This window comes from Xenopus laevis, chromosome 2L (assembly GCF_017654675.1).
Source record: "Xenopus laevis strain J_2021 chromosome 2L, Xenopus_laevis_v10.1, whole genome shotgun sequence".
In the NCBI taxonomy this organism is placed as follows: Eukaryota; Metazoa; Chordata; class Amphibia; order Anura; family Pipidae; genus Xenopus; species Xenopus laevis.
Window position 1 is genome coordinate 171,049,743 of NC_054373.1, and position 24,548 is coordinate 171,074,290.

Below are 24,548 nucleotides of genomic sequence, written 5' to 3' on the forward strand. Positions count from 1 at the left end.
GGGGATGTCAGCCGGATAAATATCATCAGCGGTGGAACCAAGAGTAAATTAAAAGTTCAACTTTATTGATCCATGCTAAAACGGTATATACAAGCGGGCAGGGAGAATGTAGCTTGACGAGTTTCATGACCAATACGTCACTTCATCAGAAGCTTAAGCACCTCCCCTCGAGCAACACCTTTATAACCACCACCAATAAAATTATGGACGCACCAATTAAAACGTCACAATAAATGCGTACTGTACTTAGGGTTGCCACCTTTTCTGGAAAAAAATACTGGCCTTCTTATATATTTATCTTTTTTCCCTATTAATAACATTGGGATCAGCCATCATTTTTACTGGCCAGGCCAGTAAAATACCAGCCAGGTGGCAACCCTAACTGTACTGTATATTGGGGCCAGGGTTGCCAGGTGTCATTTTCAAAACCAGCCAAAGTTAGCTACAAAACCAGCCCAAAACTAGCCAAGAGGCTCTTCAAAAGTAGCCCAAAAATAGCACAATATGTGCAGTGAAAAAAAAGTCAAATAAATGAATATATATGAAGATACGCCTTTTTCAAATTTTTCCATGAAGCAAAATGGGACAGAATCGCCCGTCACCAGGGCTGTAACTACAGAGGGGGGTCCAGGAGGTATAGGGGCCCCATAAGGCCCTAATAAATATATAACTTCAATAAATATTGGTAAAACAGGTCAAACTCTAGACATTTTGGTGGCCAGCAGATTTTTGCCCCATGAGAGAATGCTTAAGAGTGACGGGAGACTGGGGTACAGAGCCCAAAATCTGGTAACTCACGACTTCTTCACAAGTCAGTCCCATTGCATGTTGGGTATTGTTGTCTTACATTAAACTTGGCAGTTGGCAAATTGTTAAACAAAAACTACATTGCCCAACATGCATTGGGAGACGCAGGCTTGGCACATTAGGGCAAGAAAAAGCTTAAGCTGTACTTTGGAAAACAAAAAGTAGCCCAAATCTGTACCTTGGCTAATTTGTACTTTCAAACCAGCCTGGGCTTTAAATTAGTGGCCCAATTATGCAAGAAAACTGGCAACCCTGATTGGGGCTGTTTGGGGGTCTTTGCATATGTGAAATGCTGGGTAGTGCTTAACACCAGCGGCCAGTGAGAGGATATGGGCCCAGACTAGGGGTAGGAGACAGAAGAGATAAATGACTGGCACTCCCCCAGCATTGCTCCCTAGGCACTTGCCTCTTCTGCCTACTCTTAGTTCCGGCCTTGATACTAGACATATTTAAAATCTACATTGTAAATGGCTTCAAAGAAAATTTACCAAACGGTTACAGGTTGGTCATCCCTTCTGTGAATATTAATTACATCTAAAAACCTATTACCCAGAACCCCTGTCAGCATGAGGGCAGTGAATAACAACAGCTGGGAAAGCACAGGTTGGACTTTTTAGAAAGAATCCTGTCGCATTCTTCTTAACCACCTATTAGACATTCAGCACGTGGATTTTATATGTGTCGTAGCAGCTTCTGCTAAAAAATACACATTCAGCTTAAGGCTGATAAAATGACCCTAGTGTTCGTAAATGCCCTAGAGACTTAAAGGAGAACTACAGCCTAATTAAAGAAGTAGCTAGAAATGTTGTACATTATGTTTTGTGCTTCTGTACCAGCCCAAGGCAAGCACAGCCCTTTAGCAGTAAAGATCTGTGTCTCCAAAGATGCCCCAATAGCTCCCCATCTTCTTTTCTGCTGATTCACTGCACATGCTCTGTGCTGCTGTCACTTACTGAGCTTAGGGACCCACTCACAATATACAGTACACATAGAATAGAAATGTCACAATATAAGGCTGATTAGTAATTAATACAGATAATTACTACATGGCAGCACAGAAACCAGTGCAATTAGCATCAGAATTTAATAATCAGCCCTGTAGCATCAGCTTATATTACAGACCAACCTCATTTTCTGCTGGATAATTAGTGACGACCCCTAAGCTTAGCTTCTCAACAGCTGCTCAGAGCCCACTGAGCAAGTGAGTGTCACAGACACTTTCCAAGATGGTGACCCCCTGTGACAAGTTTGAAGTCCTGGATCATTGCTGCTATTGACAAGCTGAAACTTTAGGCTGTTGCAATAAGTGCAGTATATAAAATATGGCATTTTTTTTTGGCTTTAGTTCTCGTTTTAGCTGGCTAAAGATGCAAAGATTTGATCGTACGAATCTCCAATTCGTACAATTTTGGGACCATGTGTGGAGTGTCCCGACCTTTTTCGAGAGATGAGAATCGGTCGTTCAGTTGATTGGACAGGTTAGAACATTTCTGTTGGCTAACGATAATATCTCTGCATGCATTGCCGATCTGAAGATATCAGTGGGAGACATCACAAGCTTTTGTCAGATGTAACTTTCGTGCGATTGCTGTCGGGCAGAACATCGTCTGATCTGTTCTTTTACTACTTTATTCAATCTGAATGGTTAGTAGCAGGTCACGAGATGGCACCGAACGATCGGTGAAGGTAAATCTACACGTCTATGGCCAGCTTTAGATTAATGTATAACTGCTCTGAGTGCTGTTCTATTTTTTTATTTTCAAAAATAATGGAAGCACTCTTCTTAGCACTTCTGACAAGTGATTGACATTTGTTTCCTAGTTTTCAAGATATTAGCAGTTTATATGCTAAACAAATAGTGCTACCTACTCCATATTTGAGGCAACAGGACACAGTCAGGTAAGTAATGGAAAGTCTTGTGATGTTATGATTAGAATTTCTGGGGGTGTCTTCCACCATTCTCTCTCCTTAAAGAGGTTGTTCACCTTTGATATAACTTTTAGTATGATGTAGAGGGTGATATGCTGAGACAATTTGCAATTGGTTTTCATTTTTTATTATTTAAGGTTTTTAAGTTATTTCGCTTTTTTATTCAGCAGCTCTTCAGTTTGCATATTAAGCAATCTGGTAGCTAGGGTTCAAGCAGCCACGCATTGATTTGAAGAAGAGACTTCAATATGAATAGGAGAGACCTAAATAGAAAGATGAGTAATAAAAAGTAGCAATAACTATACATCTGTAGCCTTACAGAGCTTTTGCTTTTTAGATGGGGTCAGCGACACCCATTTGAAAACTGGAAAGAGGCAGAAGAAAAAGGCAAATATTTATTAATCTATAAAAAATAAATAATGAAAAGCAATGTAAAAGTGGCTTAGAATTGACCATTCTATAACTAAAGGTTAACTTAAAGGTGAACCACCTAAATAAATAAAATAAACAAAAACAACATTTGAAATCGTGGAAGACTAATGTAGGATGGGGTTGCAGTCTGGTATTAGCTGTGCAAACTGCAAATATCTCAGAAACCACGAAAATAGGAAATCAATGTAAATTGCAAAAGTGCCCTGAGTTAATTTACGTCAATTTTAGGTTAATATCCCCTTTAATGAATAGAGTTATTTTTAAATATATATTATGACTATGACAGTCGGATGTGACTATCTCACTAAGTACATCGTTATTCATTCTCTCAATTAGCAGAGCCAATATGTTCCCTGGCACATAATAGTACTGCCTTCAAATGTGAAGGTTTCCCGTGGAAAAGCTAATTATATGATTTGCTATATGCAGCGGGATGAAAGATTTACCATTGAGTTTTACAATTTCATTTTATGAAAGCTGGTGTTTTGTCACCCGGTAATTGGACCGGGAGCAGGAGATATAAAATAATTGCAACATCTGTCTCAGATCTGCCATCCCCAGCAATTCTAATGCCTAGCGCAAATCTCAAAATGGTTTGTTTAGTGGGCTTAAACAGCTAGCCTTATTTCTACTTGACTGGATTACAGATAGAGCAGTTAATTAGGCTGACTTTCACTGCCTTGGAATGGTAATGATACTCATCATTTTAATTCACGTTCAGTCCTCTCTGTTGTGTTCTAGACCTTTATGATTTCAATCTGCCCCCCGAGGTGGCTCAGAGCCAAGCCACGCAAGCACTTCTGTTTTTTTATCCTTTTGGAATTGGAAACTGGTTGATTTGCACCAGGGTGCAGTACTTATAGGGGCAAATTCAGTAAGCGCCGAAGCGCCTAACGCTAGCGTCAATTCGCTAGCGTTGGGCATTTTCGTTACTTCGCAAATTCACTAACGAACGCTGGTGTAAATTCGCTAGTGTTACTTCGCACCCTTACGCCTGGCGAATTTTCGCTACGGACGTAACTACGCAAATTCACTAACGCGCGCATTGTACTGAACGCTACCTTTTACGCTAGACATCCTTCACCTCAGACCAGGCGAAGCACAATAAAGTACATAGGGATTGCTTCAAAAAAAGTTCAAATTTTTTCTAAGTCCCAAATAACGCTGGCGTTTTTTCTATATTATGGGTGATAGGCTGAAAAAGATCGAAAATGTTTTTGGGGCTCCCCTCCTTCCTCCCTACATTTCCTAACTCATGACTGAAAAAGATCGAAAAATTTTTTGGGGCTCCCCTCCTTCCCCCCTACATTTCCTAACTCATGGCAACTTAACTATACAGTGGGCACATGTGTAGGGCAAAAAAATAAATTTTATTTGATGTTTTGAAGGTTTCCCAGGCATTTGTAGTGATTGTACGTATTCCTCCATTGAAATTTGAATTTGGCGCTGAATGCAAATTAACCATCGCTAGCGTAACTTCGCTTCGCTTAGAGAATCAACGCTAGCGCAACTTCGCAACTTAACGCTACCCCTGTGCGCAACAACGGATTTTAGTGAATTTGCGGAGCGCTGGCGAAACTACGCCTGGCGAAGTGTGGCGAAGTTACGCCTGGCGCAACTACGAATCTTAGTGAATTTGCCCCATAGATGGAAGTTTTAGCCTACCTTTTCAAATACAAACAGAACCAAAATGAGATTCTGCAGTTAAAATGCAATATGATTGGTAGGTTCAGAGAACCACCTGAGGCTCTGAGAAGCTCTATTCTTCCGGAAGAACCAGAAATGCAAGGATGGTCTGGAGATGACCTTGGAATGAGATGAAAGAGTAACAAACGCATTAGGAGGAGGTGCCAAAAGAACCTGCTCTATATATCTGGTATTATTATTATTATTATTATTAACATGAATTTTTAAAGCGCCAACATATTGCGCAGAGCTGTAAAAGAAATGTGTTTATACAAAAATTGAAGGAGAAATCACTCCTATGAGCAAATATCACTTTGGAGGAATAAAAACCACCTAGTCCTGTGCTGAAAAATCATTACAAATTCTAGGACTGTGACATTGAAACAAATGGTGGGCAACTAAAATCCGGCAAACTGTAATATCACATGATATGTAGGGATGCACCGAATCCACTATATTGGATTCGGCCGAACCACCGAATCCTTCGTGAAAGATTCGGCTGAATACCGAACCGAATCCTAATTTGCATATGCAAATTTGGGGTGGGAAGGGGAAAACTGTTTTTACTTCCTGCATATGCAAATTAGGATTCAGTTCGGCCGCGCAGAAGGATTCGGCCGAATCCTGGATTCGGTGCATCCCTAATGATATGTGATACTATGCGTTTAAAAATGTTAATGTTATGTATTTACCTGGCCAGGGTCTGAACTAGAAGTAGGCAGAAGAAGCATATGACTAGAGTGCAACTGGTGAGGAGCTGTGTTCTTAGGCACATGCTTCTGCTGCCTTCTCTAACTCCAGCCTTGTGTGTGTTGCAAAATAGTGCAAGTAAATTGGGGGATTATGAGTAAGATTTAGTGCAAGCGGAAGGCTGCAAAGTACAAAGGTGTTGGGGGCAAACACAAGGCAGATGAGTGGGTACCCTTGTCCAGGGGCAGAACTACCAGGAGCACCCCCTTGTGGCCCTCTAGATACTTGTGCTGATGCAAATCCGAGCTCTCTACCTTCTGGCCCAGCTCTGTGCTTGGCATCTGACCACACAAGTGCAAAAAGATCTGATGGACTTGCCCATGGTCTCCTTTAGTGCCCTAAGATACTCTTCAAATAGTTCGATAAAGGGGTCCTCTCCCCAAAAAAAACTTTTATGCACAGTGAAAGAAGTAGTTCCCAAAATGTGGTAATGGCCAGGATTTAGAGTTTGTGGTTACCCATTTGGATGTCCCTGGAACTAAAGGAGAAAAGTAACAAATGTCTTTATAGGGCATGTAAAGTCTAAAATAGAATAAGGCTAGAAATGCTGTATTTTGTATACTAAATATAAAACATGAACTTACTGCACCACAAGCCTAATCAAAAAAATAATTTATGCTTTCAAAGTTGGCCACTGGGGGTCACCATCTTGTCACTTTGTTAAACATCTTTGCAAGACTAAGACTGTGCACATGCTCAGTGTGGTCTGGGCTGCTTAGGGATCATCATAAACAAAGCTGCTTGAGTTCTGCATGGCTGGGAAGTAAGGCCCCCCCTGCTGTTCATAAGTATGATTGTTTCCCTGCTCAGCAGTTAGGGACCGTCTGACAATTCCTATCCACAGCAGTAAATGAAGGGAGAATTTCACTGCATACAGTCAGTTTTTTTTATAAAAACCGGTACACATTTTTTTAATTAAAGTATATTGGAGATAGGTTTCTTTTCATTAAAGAAAGTAAAAATGGGATTTAATTTTTTTGCCTTTACATGCCCTTTAACATTGTTATGAACTTAGAGGTGCACAATTAAATGTTAGAGCACAAAGCGGAGCTCAAACCTCCAAAAAGTCTACAGGCCTCTGCTTGTCCTCAATACCAAACACCCTTATACTGACCCATGCCTGGCACCCATGAGGTTTATTGCTGTTGCGACATCTCCATGAGTAGTCACGTCTGTACTTGCTGCACATTAAGGTGCTTTGTGTGAGTGATTCCATTGTTTGATAGGGCATTATGAGAATAAAAGAATAAACAAACTGTAACTTATGTTTCTGTACACTGCACTGCCTACTCTTTATTATGTACTCAGGCAGGCTTTGGAGAAATATTTGATGCATGTAGTGCAGCAAGTTTTACATTTCCAACTCTCGTCTCACTGAAGAACATTTGTGAAGTTTGCACAGATCTGTATATTGCTGGAGAACTGGATTGGGAGGACTACATAAATCTGCCATCACAGATAGGATGAACCATACCAAAAATATGGAATGATAATTATGTAATGGAAAGTCGTTTGTGCTGACCATTCCCTTACCCAGGAGCTCTATTATGGTGGTCGGGTGATTCCCACTCTGCTCTGTAACATCTTCCATGGATAGTAATGTGTTTGGATTCCATATGTTTAACAGACCCATTGGGTAACCAGGGATTGTTTATAAATGATACTTCTATTTTGGAAGATGTTCCCCGCCCCCAGGTCTTCAGAAATATACCATTAAAATGTCTCCTTTCAACTCATCTACTTCAACAGGCATCTCCCATTGTAGCCCTCCCTTAAACCTGAACCCTTCCAGATAAAATTTTAAAAGGAAGTAAAGTCATCCCATAAAATTAAGGGATTCTATTAAAATACATAAAAAGAATCCATTGTCCAATGTATATTGTTTTTTAAAAATGATAAAGAATCTGGTTCCCTCTGCTGACTCAAGCAGCCTCACCAAAGTGGCAGCCAACTGGAACAGAGTATACCTAGCAACCAAAATCTAACCCTAGAAGCTCAGTATGCTCTGGGTGGCTGTTGAGAAGCCAAGAGTAGCGGTTTTTTAAATCATCAAACTGATTGAAGTTCATCTGCCATAGAAGCTGAAGCTACAGAGCAGAGTATTAAATTCTGAGCTGCCATGTAATGAACATGTGGGTTATTTACTAAACCACCTTATATTGTGACAGTTATTTGTTCGGTATATTGTGCATCAGTCCCTAAGCGAAGGTGACAGAAGCCCAGAGCATGTGCAGTGAAACAGCAGAAAGATGGGGAGATACTTCAGAATCAGTGTCAATGATAACAGTGCGACTCTTATAATTGATTGCGCTTTTTGAAGCTTCAGGTCCCCTCTACACAGGGCAGAGAATCCTCCACAATTAAATGGATACTGTCATGGGAAAAAACATTTTTTTCAAAATGAATCTGTTAATAGTGCTGCTCTAGCAGAATTTTGGACTGAAATCCATTTTCCAAAAGATTTTTTTTATATTCAATTTTGAAATCTGACATGGGGCTAGACATATTGTCAATTTCCCAGCTGCCCCAAGTCAAGTGACTTGTGCTCTGATAAACTTCAATCACTGATACTGTCATAGGAAAAAATGTTTTTTTTTTTCAAAATGCATCAGTTAATAGTGCTGCACTGAAATCCATTTCTCAAAAGAGCAAACAGCTTTTTCTATATTTACTTTTGAAATCTGTCGTAGGGCTAGACAAATTGTCAGTTTCCTAGCTGCCCTCAGTCATGTGACTTGTGCTCTGATAAACTTCTGTCTTTCTATACTGCTGTACTGCAAGTTGGATATCACCCCCCTCCCTTTTCCCCCCCCAGCAGCCAAACAAAAGAACAATGGGAAGGTAACCAGATAGCAGCTCCCTAACACAAGATAACAGCTGCCTGGTAGATCTAAGAACAGCACTCAATAGTAAAAACCCATGTCCCACTGAGACACATTCAGTTACATTGAGAAGGAAAAACAGCAGCCTGCCAGAAAGCATTTCCCTCCTAAAGTGCAGGCACAAGTCACATGACCAGGGGCAGCTGGGAAATTGACAAAATGTCTAGCCCCATGTCAGATTTCAAAATTGAATATAAAAAAATCTATTTGCTCTTTTGAGAAATGGATTTCAGTGCAGCATTCTGCTGGAGTAGCACTATTAACTGACGTGTTTTTAAAAAAACATGTTTTCCGATGACAGGATCCCTTTAAGTATTCCAGCAACACTCCAGCCTGGTGAAACAAAACTTTATTTGTGCCACTAACTAATTAAATGTAAATTTGACTTCACCAGATCGGAGTGCTGCTGGAATACTTTATTGTGGGTACTTCGGAGGCACAGATCTTCCCTGCTAAAGGGTTGTAATGGCCTTGGACTGGAAAAAAAGCTCAATCATGATGTGCAGCATTTTAGCTTACTTCTTTGTTTCAGCTTTAGTTCAGTTTTAGTCCACTTGTGCTTTACCAAAACTCTCAACTCAAAGTCGTAGACATCCTGTTCCTGAAAGAATGAGGTGTCTTTGAGCAGATATGACCATCTATTTCTGTGGTGCAGAACACACCATCCATAACTGCAGCAGCAATTGTTCTGCCAACTAGAAGCTCCCCGGTCCATCATCAATTGTTTTTACTCCAGAAAATGAAAATCCCACCCTCAAATGCCGTGGCATGATGAGGAGGTTAGTTTTCCTTCCCCAGAGTAAACTTGCAAAGGGGTTTTAAACTGTTCCAGTCAATGGACTTAAAAGGGATGTGAACCCCAAAAATAACATTTTGCCTGATGAAACAAAATGTTCATTCTAAGCAACTTTCCAATATAAATTCATTGTCCATTTTGTGATTGCTATTAATTGCAGTATTTGCTTATAATACACAAAACCAATTAATATCTTGTAAATTATATCCTTATAAACGGTGAGTTCTGATGTCATCAGTTATAAACAGTTCTGATATAATTTCTGTCACATGACTCACTAACACTTGAGTATTATAATAAATAAAGTACCCCCAGTTGCAAAATATGAGAATATTAGAAGTAACCTCGGAGTTCCATGACCTGTATAAAAACACTGGGCCTTCGGCCTTGTGTTTTTATAAGGTCATGAAACTCCTCGGTAACTTGTAATATCCTTATAATTTACAAGAGGGGCTACTTTATTCACTATATAATACACAAAAGCCATGAATATCTTGTAAATTATATCCTTATAAACGGTGAGTTCTGATGTCATCAGTTATAAACGGTGAGTTCTGATGTCATTTCTGTCACATGACTCATTGAAATTTGTGTATTATAATAAATAAAGTACCCCCAGTTGTAAAATGAGGATATTAGAAGTTACCTTGGAGTTTCATGACCTGTATAAAAACTCGGACTTCGGCCTCGTGTTTTTATATGGTCATGAAACTCCTCGGTAACTTATAATATCCTTATATTTTACAAAAGGGGGTACTTTATTCACTATATAATACACAAACCCAAATATCATCTTGTAAATTATATCCTTATAAACGGTGAGTTCTGATGTCATCAGTTATAAACAGTGAGTTCTGATGTCATTTTTGTCAAATGACTCACTGAAACTTGAGTATTATAATAAATAAAGTACCCCCAGTTGCAAAACATGAGGATATTAAAAATAACCTCGGAGTTCCACGACCTGTATCGGCCTCGTGTTTTTATATGGTCATGAAACTCCTCGGTAACTTATAATATCCTTATATTTTATAAGAGGGGGTATGGGTTACCTCTTTTGAAACAATGTAGCAAAAAACAGCTCTTCTCTAGACAAGTCTGAGAATCAGCTGCTTCTGGTATTTTGTTTCACGGGTCGAACCATAAGGAAGAGGATGGGGACAGGCAGATACTGCTTCCAATAGCAAATAGCTTTAAAACCATTGAAAATTCATAATTAATCTATATAGGAAAGTTGCTCAGAATGACATTTTCTGTCGTTAGGCAAATTTTTATTTTTGGGTTGATATTCCCTTTAAGGCCTTTTCCATCTAATCTTAGCAAACAGAGGTGGGGAAAACATTTGCAGGTAACTAGGTAAAACAGAATTAGTTACATTATAACATGAAAAGTGGTGTCTCAAAGTTTCCTTTATTATAAATCAATTTTAAAATACAAAAGTTAAAATATGTACATTACTGCTTCTGTTTTGTTTTTCTTCGGCCAAAGGCTGAAACAAATAGATTGGGAGGAACCGTACATGATGCTCAAGTAGGCTTCCTACCCTGGGCTGCTATTCTGCTTGTACTGTAACAATAGGTTATACAAAGATCTATAGGAGATTGCACTTCTATTCTGAAAATTGTTTGTCTCTTGATAGTTCTGGCAGTGCTGGTAAGATTTCCATTCAAACACAAGCTGGAGTGCCTGTTGGTTTGAATGGGTCTCAGCAGCTTTCAGCACTGAAACTGCTGAATATTTAATAATATCAGTCTGCAGGAGAAATGTGGTTTTTCCACTAAACTAAATTTCCATTGTGACCTTTCATAAATTAGACCTACAAATCTATTGCAGCATCTAAACAAAAACTTCTAGATCTGACCGTGAAGTTGCTTTTGTTTTTATGTGAAGCATCTTGTCACAGTGCCAACATCCCATAAATAGGGAAGCACCAAAATGATTGGCTAGAGATTTGGACTGTGCCTACTAACAATGAATGGAGCATTTGCTGTTATAAATTGCTTTAATAGATCGTTCTTTTTAGTGCAAATGCAGCCAAACATGGTTGTAGTTGTAGCAGTAGCGTTTGGTCCTGAAAGTACCGTTCAGTTGTACACAAGACTGATCCCTGTGGTATCCCAAACTCCTCCTTCCTATCAGCTGGTTTCTATGTATATAGATCTCATTTGGTAGAATAATTACAGTTCCTCCCTGATGATCTTCTTCCTGTGGCACTGGCACATGGCGGAACTATCATCTGGCTGAGGGACATGTTCCATCTTCTCCCGGATTTCAGGCTTGCTTGTTTGCCGCTTGGCATAGTTCTGCAAAATATGGTATGGAATGTGTGTTATTCACTGTATGATAACTTCAGCATCTGTTGATAGTCAGTTTAAAGCATGGCTGTCCGGATGGAGAAACGCTGGCTGGAAACAGCTCCCCAACAGATTTTTAGTGCACCAAGTCTGCCCAGATGACCCCCAAAGGGGAAGGAGGGGGAGACAACAGTCAGTGTGATACAATATGGATGCCACTTATAGCAAGCAGAAGCAGCAATGTGCCCTGTTACTCTAGGTGTATGACATGCTAACAATACTTTGTAGCTTTGGGCAAATACAAGATTCCTCTGCACTCAACCCATTATCAATATATTTAAGACAGAGACATTTTGTGCATACTGCTACTGAAAAATGCCTTACCCTTTAAACAACACAGGGATTGTTTGTCCATATATTGCAATATATTTAAGATGGCCAACTACGTCAAAGTCATCCCATATCTGGCCAGTCCTATGCTCAATTTTCATCTGATTCTATTGCTTCATTATATATTTTACAAAGGGACTAAGTTTTACCTGCAACTTACTTGCTGCTTTCAAAGTAAAACTCCCAAACTTGGCTGCCCTTTTATTAGACACCAGTGGGATCACCTGACTATAGCTGGGAGGGGTGGGAGCTACAACATGGAGCTGGTCACTGCTCCTGTATAACTATAACAAACAAGGGAAAGTTGTGCTCACCACTATTTTTTAAAACCATTAGGCGGGGGTGCAATGAGGCTGTGACCACAAAATACATATAGACAAATACAAGAGTCCTCTGCACTCAACCCATTATCAATATATTTAAGACATTTTACTCCCAACTATAGTCAGGTGATCCCACTGGTGCTTCCTCGTTTACGGCAGAGACACAAGCTCAGACTTGGGGAGATTTAGTCGCCCCACGATAAATCTCCTTTTCTTCGGGGCGACTAATCTCCCCAAACTGCCTCCCGTCGGCTAAAATCTAAATCGCCGGTGGGATGGCACTCAGAGCGCTTCGTTTTCCAAAGTCGCCCGAAGTTTCCTCACGAGGCAACGTCGGGAAAACGTATCGCAACGATTGCCACCCGCGGCGATTTACATTCTAGCTGGCGGGAGGCAGTTCTGGGAGACTGGTCACCCCAAAGAAAAGGAGATTTGTCGCTGGGCAACTAATCTCCCCAAATCTGAGCTTGTGTCTCTGCCCTTAAGTGACCACACCTTACAATGATGCTCATACACTATAGAAATGAATAATTAATGGGTGACTAGATCTTCACATGCTCTATACTGTATGTGTAATGGAAATACTAAGAGTCAGATGTAGAATTATTTCCCCTTTCCATTTTTTATCCCCAAGCTTTTGGAAAGTGATACTGACACAGGATTGCAAGTTGTAACTTTAAAGCAGCCAGTCTGACTGGCTTTAACCTTCCACACTAACCCCCAAAGCCCTCCTATTATGTTATAGTCTGCTAACAAGAAGGTAGACGGGTTCTTGGACTCGCGGTTTTGGGGACCTGGATGACCAATATGGGCTGTAAGATGAGCTTTTATTTTTGAGAAAGTAAACCTGGCAACATTCACCCCCTAACTAGCACAGAGAGATACAGTACAATACAGCCATATGCCAGCAGGTATCCCTCATTAACAGCAGGAAAATTTTAGACTGCAGTGACTCTAGATTTGATTCTAGATAGTAAGCTCTTTTGAGCAGGGCCATCCTTACCTCTTGTACTGGTTGTTTGTATATATGCAATTCTGTAAGTTCAACGTATACACCCATTTATTTTACCGTGCTGTGGAATAGGTCTAAGACACTTTATATAGCCACATAATAATAACAATAGATGGAGGAAAGAGCAGTACAGGTATGGGACCGGTTATCCAGAATGCTCGGGACCTGGGGTTTTCCGGATAACGGATCTTTCCGTAATTTGGGTCTTCATGTCTTAAGTCTACTAGAAATTCATTTAAACATTAAATAAACCCAATAGGCTGGTTTTGCTTCCAATAAGCATGAATGATATCTTAGTTTGGATCAAGTACAAGCTACTGTTTTATTATTACGAAGAAAAAGGAAATAATTTTTAAAAATTTGGATTATTTGGATAAAATGGAGTCTATGGGAGATTCCGTAATTCGGAGCTTTCTGGATATTGGGTTTCCGGATAAGGGATCCTATACCTGTAGTGCAATATGTATCATTTCACTGGTCCTCATTCACTAATACAGTTAAAACTGCCCCTGTGCAATAACCAGTCTGCTTTCAGAAATCTAACGATGAGAAACTGACCAAAGCTGACTTCCAATTGGTTATTAGAGGACTCATTGTTACAATGCTGAATAAGGTTCAGTAATACACTTCCCTGTATCAATTATAAGAGCCATATTTTTTGCGTTTGTTGCAACTGCGGACGTCTCGCATGCTGGAAATGCTTATTTTATCCACTAACCTCAAACACTTTATAATAATAGCAGTACAGCCTGTGAGGTTGCATCAGCTCTCTGACAAGTGTCTGTCCTTCCTTGGCAATCTGTCTTGCTTCTTCATCGTGATCCTGGAAAGAAAATACTTTAGACTAAGGGATGGAGACCAGTGATGCTAATTGCACAGAGAAGATATCCAGCTACTGAGAACACTACAGGGAATAATGAACCCCCTGCTGTAAATTATAAGGACATTAGAAGGCACAGAGGAGTTCCATGAACATATCAAGGTATATGTATATCTTTTGTTTATATTAAATAAGGGAAACTTAAAAACATGGTGGTCCCTTTAAGACAAGGCCGAGTTATTTCCCATAAGCAACACTTCAATTTAATGTGGTTTCTGGTAACACCATGCTTCAGGCTGGGTGACAAATACTCTGCACTTAGGGTCACACCCATCTATATGCAGGATACACCCACATTGGGTTTAATTATCCCACAATTACCATCTTCCTAAATGTCATCTGTGTATATTCTAGGAAAGGGGTCAGTGCTCCAGTATTCTCGCTCTGTATTTAAGGGGTGCTTCACCTTTACATTAACTTTTAGTATGTTATAGAATGGCCAATTCTAAGCAACATTCCAAATGGCCTTCATTTGTTCTTTTTTGTAGTTTTCGAATTATTGGCCGCCTTCTTCGCATTCTTTCAATCTTTTAAATGCGGGTCACTGACCCCATCTAAAAAACAAATGCTCTGTAAGGCTACAAATGTATTGTTATTGCTACTTTATATAAATATATACACATCCAAAAAATAAAGCCGCACTGACAGGACTTAATGAAAAAGAACAGAGTTTTATTCAACTTTTCAGCCCCCAACGTTGAACTTTTTCATTAAGTCCTGTCAGTGCGGCTTTATTTTTTGGATGTGATTATGACCAGCACACAGGCTTTATTTTCTCGTCGCTATGCTTACACTATTCCTATTGGCTGGCCAAAGAGTGAGGGGACACATATCACACAACCACTTACCTTTGCCCACTGGATCTTTTCTATTAAATCCCCCAGATTCCTTTTGAAGGGGATATAGTGTTTCCATGGCTTCAGTGCGCTATAGAAGTGCTCGTAGTATGGGGAGTCTTGCTTCAGCACAAGGCTGTCCCCCAGCATGAGGTATGGGAATCTGTAGGCTGCCACCGTTCCATCTACATTCACCTGGTATTTGTACTGAGGACAGACAGACAGACAAGGATTACGGACACTGATTATCTGTATTCTTGTTCATTCTCCTGCTGAATATCTGCAGGGTATCAATAGATTTAAAGGGGAACGCCTGCTTCCAAACCAAAATTTGATAAAGAGGACACATAGCACAGAAACCCCTAATATACCCATCACAGTTACCAGTTTCTTCAAAAAGTATGAATAAATGCCATTTTCTATGCTGAAATCCAGCTGTTTAACAGTTCTTGAAATCCTGGCAGGGAAGGAGGGACTAAACACTGATGTTACAAATTATAACAACTCCACAGCTTACAGACAGCATGCAGGAACTACATTACCCACAATGCACTGCACTGTGATGTTCCTTATTGAAATCACATGTGCAGGGAATTGTGGGGTTTGGAGGATGCAGGCTAAGGACACATGGCTGTTGATACAAAGTAACAGTAGTCAGACAGCTCAGCAAAGTAGTCAGACAGATCAGCAGGGGGCTAGGCTTAGGGAACTGTCAGAAAACATTAAAATCATGAAAAGTCTGCATATTTTTTAATCAATGTATATTGCAAAGTTGCTTGAAATTATGTTTTCTTTTCAAAAAGCTTAAGTTATGTTTTGGTGGAGTTCCCCTTTAAGTTTGTATGTTACTTGTATTTCCTCCTAACTGCCTCTTCAATGGTTGTTCTGTCTCCATGTCACTGATCCCCCATCACCTAAACCATCATGTTATCCTGCCATGTCCAGTTCTACAGGCCTCTATAGAATCCCATTAGAACAATGACACACCTGTTGCCACCCGCTATTGAATTGAATGGTAATTTCTTTGTACTCGCAGGTCATGTTTCCAAGTCATAATTGGTAGATAAGCTGGAAATCAAACCAATACTGCTCATATAACTCCAAGGTCAATTTTATTTTATCCTATAGAGGGGTTGTTCACCTTTACACTATTTTTAGTATGATGTAGTGAGGGATATAGTAAGATAACTTGCAATTGGTATTCATTTTTTAGTATTTCTGGTTTTTGCGTTATTTAGCTTTTTATCAGGAACTCTCCTGGTATTAAACTCTCCAGTTTGGAATTTCAGCAGTCTGGTTGCTAGGGTCCAAATTACCCTAGCAACCATGCATTGATTAGAATTAAATCAGACAGAAATAGGAGTAATAAAAAGTAGCAATCACTATAAATGTGTAGCCTTACATAGCATTTGTTTTTTTACAAGGGGTCAGTGACCCCGAATCGGGAAAGTGTCAGAAGAAGGCAAATATTTCAAAAACTATAAAAAAAAAGAAAAAATGAAGACTAATTGAAAAGTTGCTTAGAATTAGCCATTCTAGAACACACTAAAAGTTAACGTAAAGGTGGACAACCCCTTTAATGCAACCCTAAATCACACTGAGCAGGTCCCAGTTCTTCCCTCTGATTTTTGTATAAATACGGTAAATTATTAATTGTAAGGTGAATGAAAAGGAAATGAAAATGGCATGGAAAGTGTGATATGAGGAGCAGATAAAGTAGTTCCACTCCAGCTAATCAGAGATGATTTTCTAGTCTAAAATGAACATTACAAACTAGATACTGTATGAGGCAAACATTAAAATGCATGGGTGGGTTATGTAATAACATGCAGAGAGATGCCACTTATCTCACTAACCCACAGCAATCAGATGTTTGTAAAGGTTTTTTTTGGTTGCTATAGGTTACTAGACTGAGCAAACACCGCAAACGTTCTTCCAATGTCTTACATGAGATGTTTTAGCTGATGGTGATAGTTATGACTGTCCAGCTTGCACACTAAGGAACTTACTTTAAAGAAATCAAAGAAGCCGATAAGTGAAGCTTTTCCCAGTTCATTCTCCAGTTCCCTAAAGAAGAAATACCCTGTTATTCCAGCATCTAGAAGCTCCGGGTGTTTCCTCGACATTTGGACGAGCTGAAGACGTTCCTCCCGACTGTCTCGTCCTCGGAAGAAGCCCTGTTCAGTTTTGTTACTCCAAGAAGGACCTAACACATTAGGAGAATGATTACATTTATATATATATTTTTTATATAGTGACATATAACACATAACAAACCAAGAACATTTCTGTTATTTTAAAGGCCAAGTAACAAGAGGCATGTGGGGAGTTTTACTAAACCACGCGTTTTCCAAGCAGTGTATGAAATTATTAGCAGTGGGGACATTTTTGTTTTACATGGAAGGACATATCATATAATTAAAAAAAAAGAAAGTCTTGGATTGACTGTAAGGATAATGTAATACAAGTCTGCTATAGGGCTAATAACCTACATTAACTAATGGGCCATACATTCAGCTGGCTGCTGTTAGTTGACAAGGGGCAACTTCCATTACATTGCCCCATATGTAACCTTAAGGGGTACAAACCCCTACCGTCCCAAGTTGCAACATGTGTTTCAGGCTTACAGGTAAGGAGGCGTTCATTATACAAGGACTTATCTGTAGACTAGTAATTCAATTAACCGCTTTCTCTTTGGATAATAGAGGGAATTTAAAGTGGTATTGAAGCTTACTTGCCTTAAATATACCTGATAATCAGGGTACAGAAACACAACTAACAATGCTTTTTTTAAGGGGCCGTTCACCTTTAAGATAACTTTTAATATGTTAAAAAAAAAAAAGATAATTCTAAGCAACTTTTCAATTGGTCTTCATTATTTTTTTATAGTTTTTGAATTATGTCCTTCTTTTGACTCTTTCCAGCTTTCAAATTGGAGTCACTGACCCTATCTAAATACAAAGGCTCTGTAAAACTACAAATCTATTGTTATTGCTACTGTTTATTACTCATCTTTCTACTCATGCCTCTCCAATTCATATTCCAGTTTCTTATTTAAAGGAATCCATGGTTGCTAGGGTAATTTGGACCCTAGCAACCAAATTGCTGAAATAGCAAACTGGAGAGCTGCTGAATAAAAAACTAAATAAACTGAAAACCAGGAATAATAAAAAATGAAAACCAATTGCAAGTTGTGTCAGAATATCAATTTAAAGGTGAACAACCCGTTTAAATAAATGAAGCTGCTGAAATGAGCTGACTCAATTAGATTCAGTTAGACCAGTGATCCCCTACCAGTAGCTCATGAGCAACATGTTGCTCTCCAATCCCTTGGATGTTGCTCCCAGTGGCCTCAAAGCAGGTGCTTATTTTTGAATTCCAGGCTTGGAGGCAAGTTCGGTTGGATAAAAACCAGGTGTACTGCCAAATCAAGCCTCAATCTAGGTTGACAATCCACATAGGGGCTACCAAATGGCCAATCACAGCACTTATTTGGCACTCCAGGAACAGTTTTCATGCTAGTGTTGCTCCCCAACTCCTTTTACTTCTGAATGTTGCTCACGGGTTGTAAAGGTTGGGGATCCCTGAGTTAGACATTGGCCATCCTAAGCTAGTTAACATTTAAAAATAAAGTCAAAACAAAGGACTGGGTACAGTGTAATATCAGAGCTTGTGTCTCAGCAATGGTCCCATCAGGAGGTGTATCTTATATCAGGGACTTTAAAGGGATTCTGTCATGATTTTTATGATATAGTTTTTATTTCTAAATTTACACTGCAAATAATTCAATTTCATTCCTGAACCAGGAAGTGTACTTTTTAGTTGTAATATTGGTGTGTAGGTGCATCTCAGGTCATTTTGCCTGGTCATGTGCTTTCAGAAAGAGCCAGCACTTTAGGATGGAACTGCTTTCTGGCAGGCTGTTGTTTCTCCTAATCAATGTAACTGAATGTGTCTCAGTGGGACCTGGATTTTACAATTGAGTGCTGTTATATCGACTAGGCAGCTGTTATCTTGTGGTGTTTTAAAAAAACAAAAAAAAACCACATGATTTCCCATGACAGTATCCCTTTAATAGGGACGCACTGAATCCACTATTTTGGATTCGGCCAAAACCCAAATCCTTTGCAAATGATTCGGCCAAATACCGAACCGAATCCTGGGAAGGGGAAAAAATTTTTACTTCCTTGTTTTGTGACAAAAAGCCACAGTATTTCCCTCCCTGCCCCTAATTTACATATGTAAATTAGGATTCAGTTCGGCCAGAAGTATTCAGCCGAATCCTGCTGAAAAAGGCAGAATCCTGGCCGAATCCCAAACCGAATCCTAGATTCGGTGAATCCCTACCCTTTAAGGAACTTACCAGTATGTCCTTGAATGGAGAGTAGGTCATTGGTTACTCCGCGGAGAGTCTCAAGGGTTGAATGTGTGATGTCATAAGTCGGGAGAATGATGTCTCTGGAATCCGAGGAGCCACACCAAGAGATCATCGGCAGAGGCCCTGGGGTATCATTAGCCTTGCGATTTTCCACTGGCCAATCGCCAACATTAATATAGAACTCAAAGTCAGGCAGACGCACCTAAAAAATGTCATTTCAGAATTATCTTCACAAACTGCAGCAATAACCACATGACTCATCTGGCCCAAGGCATCAACAAACAAAACTGGAAATAAAAATAAAGCACCTCTTGTCTAAAAATGGGTCAAACCTTGTCCTTTCTCCATATACATGTTCTCAAATGGAGAAGCCTGGGGTACTAGTACCTTTCTGGCCAACGACTGAAGTATCTCGTCAGAGAACATCTTGAAGTCGGTGTATCTGCCCATGGAGCGCCGATAGATTTGATTATTGAGGACGGTATAGTGTACAATGGCCCCTCTGTCTGCAAATCTCTTCGGAACCTCATTGAGAAGCCTGGTGAGGTCGATGCTTGGGAAAGGTTCAAAGTCTTTAGAAATCTGAGCTTCTGTGTCTGGGCAAGACAGAGTCTCCTGCCATGTCTGAGGGTCTTCTTCTGGGCAGTCACAGTATTCATGATAGACTGGACCTAGAGTAGGAGCAGAAACCAGGAACCTCTAGTGAGCTTCTATTGCTTCTCAGCAACTGTGTCACCCTTTGGGGCAGATTTATTGAAGGAGAACCAAAGCTTAACTAAAGAAGTAGGTAGAAATGTTGTACATTATGTTTTGTGCTTCTGTACCAGCCCAAGGCAACCACAGCCCTTTAGCAGTAAAGATCTGTCTCTCCAAAGATGCCCCAGTAGCTCCCCATCTTCTTTTCTGCTGATTCACTGCACATGCTCTGTGCTGCTGTCACTTACTGAGCTTAGGGACCCACTCACAATATACAGTACATATAGAATAGAAATGTCACAATATAAGGCTGATTAGTAATTAATACAGATACTTACTACATGGCAGCACAGAAACCAGTGCAATTAGCATCAGAATTTAATAATCAGCCCTGTAGCATCAGCTTATATTACAGACCAACCTCATTTTCTGCTGGATAATTAGTGACGACCCCTAAGCTTAGCTTCTCAACAGCTGCTCAGAGCCCACTGAGCATGTGAGTGTCACAGACACTTTCCAAGATGGTGACCCCCTGTGACAAGTTTGAAGACCTGGATCATTGCTGCTATTGACAAGCTGAAACTTTTGGCTGGTGCAAGTTCAGTATATAAAATATGGCATTTTTAGTCATACACATTTTTATAGTTTACTTCTCCTTTAAGGGTCAAATCGAAAATATGAAATTTCAAATTTTCTTTTTGGGTCAAAAAACTCATATTCGAATTGTGAATTATCCAAACTCGATTTGAGTTGTAATTAGAATTTCGAGATTTATCATACTCTGGCCCTTTCAGAACTCAAATTCAACTATTCGCCACCTACCATGTCAAATTAATGTAAAGTCAATGGGAGAGGTCCGGGGATCAATTTAGTGATGTTTGTAGCCTTCCTGACATTCGAGTTAAAAAAAAAAACGACTCGAGATTTCGAGTCGTTAAAATTCGTTTGAGTTTTATCTATTTGATTTTTTTAATAAATTCGAATATTTGAATTAAAGTTATAAAAAAAAACAAACTCACATGAATTCGAAATTCAATCCTTGATAAATGTGCCCCTATGTGTTACTCCATTCCTACTAAATGCTCTGTGATACCCCCAAACTATATCCCATGGTCTACCCCCTCATTCACCAGAAAAACAGCTCATGAAGTTGACTTACCCTTTAGCGTATAAGGGGACTGTGCAACGTGCTTGTCTCCATGAAGCACCTCGATCATCAGCCCCTGGTTCCCAGTGCCGTACATGCGGTATCTCATCAGAAATGAGCCATCGTTCCGGTCTAGAGGATCAGGTACATGAATGCGCACAAACTCTTTCGCGAGTGATCTGATGACAACCCTAAATGCCCCTTTTCCTACAAAAAAAAAAAAAATAAATAATAATAATAATAAAAAAAAAAAGATATATATATTTCTTCTGGTTTTCAAATGAAAGGGAGCAGGATTTAACAAAAATTCAGAAACTATGATTTTTCTTGTCCGGTTAGGGGAAACAATTGTGTTTTGCCCATTAAATGCTCATAGCCAGTGGTAAGAGAGAATTCCCATTGGGAGGTGGCCATGTTTGGTGACACGCATGCACATAATGAGATAGCCTCCTGGATCATTATGCACATTATATATGACATCACATGTATGTGTCTAAATAAATGCGCAGGGATTCTTAAAGGGGCAGTTCACCTTTAAGTTAACTTTAAGTATGTTATAGAATTGCTACTTTTCAGCTGTTTTTTTTATTGTTTTTTTATTTTAATGATTTCCCTGTTGCTGACTCTTTCCAGCTTTGAATGGGGGGGGGGGGGTACTGCTTATGAGGCTGCCCGGGGCCCTAATAATAATCATTAGAGCATCAGATCTGATTGTGCATCAGGGAGTGGGCACTGCAAGGTGCATCCTGGGAGATAAGAGTGAGAAGGAAGTGCATGAGTTTAATCAGATAAAAGCAAACGGTTACAGATCATGGATATTTGATACAGGCGGGGTATTTGCTTTTTTTCCGCCTACATGTACGTGAGAAGAGCAATGTGGAAAAACAAGATTCTCTCATGTTGTAAGTATCACCTAACTGAATAAATAACTATATCTATATTCCCAAGCTGAGGCAGATCTACTAGACGTGACCAATGAATGCTCAGACCTGGTCATGTGACTGGGTGCTGCTGAACCCCAATATTATCCTACCCAACAGGAGTTACTAGTAAGTGTGTCTGGGATCAATTCGGAGCATATTTTAAATGGAATGTTGGCTCATGATGGGCTGCACAAGGATATTATCAGGCAGGTTTGGGTATATCTGCCCAGTTGGGCAATGGAATATGAATAGGAGAGGTCTGAATAGTAATATGAGCAATAAAAAGGCACAATAACAATAAATGTGTGGCCTTACAGAACATTTGTTTTTTAGATGGGATCAGGGACCCCCATTTGAAAGGTGGAAAGAGTCAGAAGAAAACAAATAATTAAAAAACTATAAATAAAAAAAAATAATAAAGACCAATTGAAACGTTGCTTAGAACGGGTCATTCTATAACATACTAAATGTAAACTTAAAGGTGAACCACAGAGCTCCCTTTATGTGCTGCACTTTTATGTGATTCAATCCCATTTATTGCTATTACTATTAACATGTATTAAACATGTATTTTTAGAGCACTGTAAAATAAATGTGTTTATACAAAGAAATCATGAACATGAACATACAGAGTTACATACATAATGACTAGTGGTACAACTGATGAGGAAGGCCCTGTGCAAAAGAGCTTACTATCTAAAGGGGAAGGGAAAGAGACACAAGGTGTGGGCAGGATAGAAATAAGCAGGTGAGAGATGTAACCTATGGTTTGGCATTTGGTTGCTAAACAGAATAAGTGTAGGATTCTCTAGATAAATCTAAATAATCCCAGGCAAATACCCCGATCCACAAGGAGGAAAATATGGTGACGTGCTCTTAGATTAGTGCCCTGGAGAGACTGGACTGAGATTTGAAATAGGTCCGGCATTCAAATACCCAGAGGCCTAAATTAGCCCCCCACAGGTCTACTAAATAGTGAGCGTCTATTGCATCTTACAGCTGCTTCTCTGCCAGAAGTAGGGTTGACATATTTTCTGGAAAAAAAAATACCGGCCTTCCTATATTTATATTTTTTCCCTATTAATAACATTGGGATCAACCATAATTTTTACTGGGCAGGCCGGTTAAACACCGGCCAGGTGGCAACCCTAGCCAGAAGCCACGAGGGATTGCCAGTCTGGTATTCCCTGAGCTAGTTCAGTTTTTAGCAAACAGAAGCTCCAGCCCAGGGTCTCACAAAGGTGCCTGACAGATCTCCTCCCAACAGGTCTGTATAGGGGTCAGGCCCGGACTGGCAATCTGTGGGTTCTGGCAAATGCCACAGGGGCTGCTATAAGGTTCCATAGAAAGTCACTATTTAGTGGGCTGGTGGGGACTGTGTGGGCTGATTGGGCCTCTGTGTGGGCTGATTGGGCCTCTGTGTGGGCTGATTGGGCCTCTGTGTGGGCTGATTGGGCCTCTGTGTACCTGAAATGGCAGGGCCTATTTTAATTCTCATTCCAGACCTGATAGGGGCCTACTACTAGGGTTGCCACCTGGCCAGTATTTTACCGGCCTGGCCGGTAAAAATTATGGCTGATCCCAATGTTATTAACAGGAAAAAAACATAAATATAAAGGAAGGCCGGTATTTTTTTCCAGAAAAGGTGGCAACCCTACCTACTACTATGGTCTATTCCACCCAGGGCAAATTAATGTTGGTCTGGCCTGCGTAGCTGGACAAATTGGACACTTGTTTGGAAATGTGGTTCGTCCCATGTAGTTTCTGATTTTAACTGGCAGGACTCGGGCTGTTTCATGACAGAAAGGAAACAAGTCTCGGGAGCACCAGAAAATGGATCCCCCAATATAAGCAGAGGATGTGCCAGTGTTTATAAAGAAGTAAAAACACACACTTGGCATCATGAGGGCACACACACACACTGGAATTATGTCTGCTTGGTGTTGTGAAGGAACCTATTACACTGTATAGTCACGTTGGCAAAATCAATGAGGCGCCAGAGCAAAACTTGTTACTCCTGTGGTAGGTAAGTAACCCCCTCAGAGGCAGCCTGTGTGAATGGATGGACTGTGCCTGTGTAACGTCACTACTTATAAGAGCCACGCCCTCTCTCTGTTGTGATTGGCAGAAGTTACACGTACCTGGTGATTGGGTGAAGTTGCGCCCCCCGGCGGTGACAGCCTGTATGTAGAAGTAGCGGACCGGCAGGACGATGTCAGCGTGTAGTCCCGGGCCCCACACCAGGCTCTTCTCCGCGCTCAACGTCTCTGCGCCTCCAGGAGCGGCTCCGGCCGAGGCCCAGACCAGTAATAGAATCAGGGCAGCCCCGGGAATAGGCCCTATCCGTCTCATCTCTGCGCTGCTGCCTCACAGCTACCGGCTTATTC

At 40.3% G+C, this 24,548-nt stretch overlaps 1 protein-coding gene across 1 annotated transcript; it reads right to left on the bottom strand.

Annotated features, from left to right (window-relative positions):
- Nucleotides 1-10,676: 10,676 nt before the first annotated feature.
- On the bottom strand, nt 10,677-24,548 carry poglut3.L (protein O-glucosyltransferase 3 L homeolog). The gene is given in 8 exon segments (NM_001091814.1): nt 10,677-11,585; nt 14,020-14,124; nt 15,030-15,224; nt 17,027-17,223; nt 19,381-19,597; nt 19,783-20,066; nt 21,251-21,445; nt 24,303-24,548. Coding segments are annotated over 8 exon segments (1,530 nt in total). The 5' UTR covers nt 24,514-24,548; the 3' UTR covers nt 10,677-11,459.